Consider the following 5,205-nt stretch of genomic DNA (forward strand, 5'->3'; position numbering starts at 1 on the left):
GGTGGAAACACATTGGCAGCCAATTTATGCACAGCAAGCTCCCATAAACATTACGTTCGCGAGACTTTTCCTGGTGTTGACTGAGGGATAATTGGCCCTCGGAGACCCAAGGAGAACAATCCTGCTCTTTTCCCAACCCTGTCATGGGATCATTCACATCACGGTTCAGACGGAAGATAGGATTGTGGTGTCACATTTCATCGCAACTACATGTGCTGGCACTTGCTCGGCCCAGGATTACGTGCTGAGGCCTCCGGAGCGGGGCTTGAATGCCTGACCCAGAGACAAGTGAGTGTTACCCACTGAATCGACACCGACACCTCGAAGGGAAGGGCTCGGAAGGGCAGGTGGACTTGAAGAATTCATGAGAAGAAGCCGTCAGAATATAAATATAATTAGGTTCTCATTTAATAACAAAATAAGACCTCCCATTTCTTGGATAGCCCTGCCATCTTATGTGTTATCCCATTTGAAGTACAATACAAAAAAATATTACATCTCCATTGGTTAAAAATAAGCAAAATCTCAAATGAGAGCAAAATGAGGGATTAGCAAAAACATGCATATCAACTCCCCCTTTCCCCCAGAAACAAAGAGAGAATGAAAAATATTTTTAAATAAGACCATTTAGAGAAACTTGTTGCAAAAAAAAACCTGTTTGGTATATACATTGCATTCTACATTAGATAAGAGGTGAGTCTGTGAGATCTTATAGTTCCTGTTTAAAGTTAATGTGTACAGGTAATAAATAAGTCCCAGTCCCATCCCACCCACGGCCCCACAAGTTACACTTCAAACTCCTGGGCCCTCACTGATACCCCAGGGCTGAAGCAGGGGCCAGCCGTTGTCCGTAGAGGGTGTATGGAGAGTAATAGGGGCTGGCGGCAGACATGGTGAGGGCAGAGCTGGTGGGCGCTGACAGGTGGCTCTTGCTGTATGGGTGGTACCTGCTCAGTGCCAGGGTGTGAGGGCTGCGCAGAGACAGGCCGTTGGGACTCCCTGGGGGCCCTTGGGGGAGGTGCAAACTGCAGGAGCCTGGGGACGGGTAGGCGGCCAGCAGCTTGTCAGCTCCGGGCAGGGCGGTGTGCGTACGCAGATGGTTGAGGAGTTCCTCGGAGCTGGAGAAACGTTTGTCGCAGGGTCCGCCGGCCGACACCCAGTTGCATATGTGGGGCAGTGGGTCGCTGTGGAGCATGAAGCCATAAGTATACAAGGGGTGGGCGCCCAAGGGTGGCGTAGCACCAGTGGTCAGGACCGAAGAGTGCAGCGGGTGAGACGGGTAGACCAGGGGATATCCAGACTTCAGGGTGGAGGGATCATGGAGGCAGGAAGAGCATCCACTGCCTCCCAGGTGAGGGGCGTTGTGGTAGGTCAGGCAGTAGGGATCCCGGCACAGTCCTTGCATGAAAGCGGGCGGTGATGCCCCAGTCAAGGGGCTGGAGTTGGCGGACTTGCCGGGTATCGGGCATCCCACGGCTCCAGACAACGGGCTCCCCACCAGGCCAGACTTGGGCTCGATCCCGGTGACGAACTGCGAGGGATAGGCAGCAGCGTAGGCTCCGACAATCGACCCGTGATATCCCATGCTGGTCGGGGGCAGGGGATAGACCGAGTGCCCCGGTTTGTACGGTGAAACAGGTGCCACGTGTCCCGGTGCCAGGCTGGCGCTGGCAGCATCGCACTTGGTCACGGTCGGCGTTTCGCGGTGCTGGCTCAGTTCGCTGGCTCCACTGCCTGAGCGGCCGTGGCCTGAGCTAACAGGTGAATGTTCTGGGCACGCCCTGGGCACCTCAGCCTCCTTCTTGTCATCCATGTCGCTGGCTTTTCCGTCGCCCAGGGCTGGGGAGCTGACAGCGGGCGAGGAGGAGGGCGGGCGAGCCGTGAAGCTTTGGCAGGATCCACCTGGCACCCGGAAGCCAGCCTTCTCCCCACACTCCTTCCTCGCCTCTCCCGATTTGGAGTAAGGTTTAAAGCTGGACTTGTCCTCGATGGCAGCCTCCCCCAGTTTCAGGGAGGGCGATGGCCTGGAAGACTCCTTCTCGTTGCAGATGGCTGCTGCGCTGAGCTTGGTTGATGGCTGAGGGTCAGGTTTGCCAATCTGAGAACACGTCTGGGCTAACAGAGCCAGGGGACTTTTCTTGGCATCCAACTAGAAAACAAAGAGTTAAAGAGAGAGAGAGAGAGATGGGTGATTGCCGGGGAGAAGCGGAGCTGAAAGCAGAGTATGTTTTTCAATACAAGATAGTCACTAATATATCCAGTGGGAATTCAGGAGAAACCTCTTTACCTGGGGGGGGGGGGGGGTGGTATGCGGAACTCACTCCCACAGGGAGTGGTTGAGGTGAATTGATTAGGGGGAAGCTGGATAAAGACGGAGAAGGATATGGAGATGGGGTGAACAGGGTGTGGGGCAGAAACACTAGCATAGACCGCTGGGCTGAATGGCCCGTTGCAATGCTCCAATTGTACATACCCACAGATCAGGGAAGCAGATGAGGAGGTTGCAGTAAGTCCTGCAGGACAAGAAGCTTGGCACTGGGGTGAATGAGGTGGAGCCTGTATGTGTGTGGAGATATCTCTCAGACTGGGAACAGTTTGGCTTGGAGGTGGGGGTTCTTTGCCCAGAATCTGATTCTGAAAGCTCCCCCCACCCAGCACACACACACGGAACCCCTTCACAGCGGCAGCCCAGAGCTGGAGAGTGAGAGCTAGATGTGATTGCTGGGAGGCTGGCAATGGGGGAACAGGAGAAGCTGTGTCCCTGTCTGTGTATGAGAGAGAGCGAGTGAGAGTATTCCCCTCGTCATCCCCTTCCCGCACACACACACACTGGCAAACTCTCCCTCTCACATCAACTTTCTTTATCTGGGACTTTACAGTGCACAGTGTCCCTAACCCACACACAGAGCCAGGTTAGAGTGGCCTGGGCTCCTGACCACACCAGCTGGCTCTGTCTCTCTGCTCTGGGGTACAGTGCACAGTGCCCCTAACCCACCCACACACAGAGCCAGGACAGAATGGCCTGGGCTCCTGGCCACACCAGCTGGCTCTGTCTGTCTGCTCTGGGGCAGTGTGCCTGGGGGGGAGGGGGGAACAGGGACAGGGGCAGCTTTGCTCTACTTACTTCGATGGGGCTGACCGGGGTGGAGGACAGAGGCTGCAGGTATTCCGGGTGAAGGATGTGTCCTGTGTGAGTACTCAGCATCTTAAGGATCTTGATGGGGATTCTCTTCGCCTGTCGAGCGGGGTCCGAGGGCAGCAAGATCCGCCCTGAATGCAGTGCTGCCTCCTCACTCTCCGAGCTCTCTCGATTCTCCTTAGATCCGCAGAGAGCTTGGCTCATGTCCCGAAAACAGCGAGCGAGGGCAGGAAGACCGAGCCTCTGCTTTCACTCCGCGATGCGGCACATTGCGAGAGCTTTCCCCCAGCTAGATCCCAGCAGCATTCTCCTCCAGCCTGCCTCCAACACTCGCAACTCCCAGTCCCCCAACTCGGGCACACCCTGTCCAAGTCTCTGCTTTCCAATCAGCAATCCAGAGCAGCTCATAGCTTGTGGGCGACACAGAGAGGCTCCAGTCTGAATGGCAACATCTGACTCCCAAGTACCCGCCTCCCTTTCCTGTCAACTCAACACAGCTCCTGATATTTAAAGCAACACCGTGAGGCCAAGACTTCAGAGGGCGTTTGAGAGCAGAGAGAGAGAGACAGTGAGAGAGAGACACAGAGAGAGAGAGAGGGAGAGACAGAGAGAGGGAGACAGTGACAGAGAGACAGACAAGGACAGACAGAGAGAGACAGAGAGAGATAGACAGAGAGAGAGAGAGACGGTGAGAGAGAGAGACAGACAAGGACAGAGAGAGAGAGAGACAGACAGAGAGAAAGGCAGATGGAGATTGAAAGGGCTCCGAGAAAGAGGTATAGATCAGGGAAAGAGACAGAAAAAGAGAGAATGACAGAGATAGTGAAAGAGAGATGCGCACACACATAGATCAGGGAAATATATGGAGAAAGATAAGGGAAAGGGGCAAGGGGAGACAATTGCAGCCAAGATTGTTTTAATCCACTCTGAAAATATAAGAAATTCACAGTGCCAGTAAATTCCCCCAGTGATTGCCATTCCTTTCTCAGCTCCTGGGTAAAACTCACAAGTCATTTCATCTTTTATGGAGAATTGACTTACCACAGAGATGAGCTCCTGCTCCCAGTGTCCTGTTTAAATCAGTTTGATCAAGCATGTGGTCTGTATGTGTTCATAGAGCCACTCACCTGATGAAGGGGCAGTGCTCCAAAAGCTAGTGGCTTGTGCTACCAAATATCCCTGTTGGACTTTAACCTGGTGTTGTGAGACTTTTACTGTGTTCGTAGAACCCCCACAGTGCAAAAGGAGGCCATTTGGCCCATTGGAACCAACTCCCCCTCGTGTGCATGAGTGTGTCGCTATGTGTATGAATGTGTGTCAATGTGTGTGAGTATTGGTGTGATATGGTGTATGTGTGTGTGTGTCAGTGTGTGTCTGTGTATATGTGCACATGAATGTGTGTGCCATAGTGTGTCAGTGTCTGTATATGAGTTTGTGGGTCAGTGCCTGTGTGTCTTTGTGTGTGAGAATTGCTGTATCTGAGTGTATCTGCCATACTGTGTGACTGTATCTGTGTGTATGTGAGAGAGGGAGACTGTCCATGTGTTGATAAGAGTGTATCTGTCACTGTGTGTGTGTTTGAGTGTACTGTCTGTGTTTGTGTGTGTGAATGTGCTGGATGTGTGTATGCTAGGTGTGTGTGTGTGTGAGAATATGTGTGTGTATGCTAGGGGTGTGTATGTGAGTGTGCTGTGTGTCTGTGTATGTGCTGATTGTGCGTATGCTAGGTGTTGTGTATGTTAGGTGTGTTTGTGTGTTGGTTGTGTGTATGCTAGGGATGTGTATGTGAGTGTGCTGTGTGTGTATGTGCTGATTGTGCGTGTGCTAGGTGTGTGAGTGTGTGTGTGTGTGTGCAAGGTGTTGTGTATGTTAGGTGTGTGTGTGTTAGGTGTGTGTGTGTGTTAGGTGTGTGTGTATGTTAGGTGTGTGTGTGTTAGGTGTGTGTGTGTGCTAGGTGTGTGTGTGTGTTAGGTGTGTGTGTGTGTTAGGTGTGTGTTAGGTGTGTGTGTGTGTTAGGTGTGTGTGTGTTAGGTGTGTGTGTGTGCTAGGTGTGTGTGTGTGTTAGG

At 52.7% G+C, this 5,205-nt stretch overlaps 1 protein-coding gene across 1 annotated transcript; it reads right to left on the reverse strand.

The window, feature by feature from the left end:
- Nucleotides 1–386: 386 nt before the first annotated feature.
- On the reverse strand, nucleotides 387–3,588 carry LOC144510199 (zinc finger protein 703-B-like). Its single transcript, XM_078239682.1, has 2 exons — nucleotides 3,125–3,588; nucleotides 387–2,149 (listed from the first exon to the last, which is right to left on the reverse strand). The coding sequence occupies exons 1-2, from the start codon at nucleotides 3,341–3,343 to the stop codon at nucleotides 809–811; spliced, it is 1,560 nt and encodes a 519-aa protein (XP_078095808.1). The 5' UTR covers nucleotides 3,344–3,588; the 3' UTR covers nucleotides 387–808.
- Between the last annotated feature and the right edge of the window lie 1,617 nt (nucleotides 3,589–5,205).

The sequence above is a fragment of the Mustelus asterias genome, chromosome 22, assembly GCF_964213995.1.
Source record: "Mustelus asterias chromosome 22, sMusAst1.hap1.1, whole genome shotgun sequence".
NCBI lineage: Eukaryota > Metazoa > Chordata > Chondrichthyes > Carcharhiniformes > Triakidae > Mustelus > Mustelus asterias.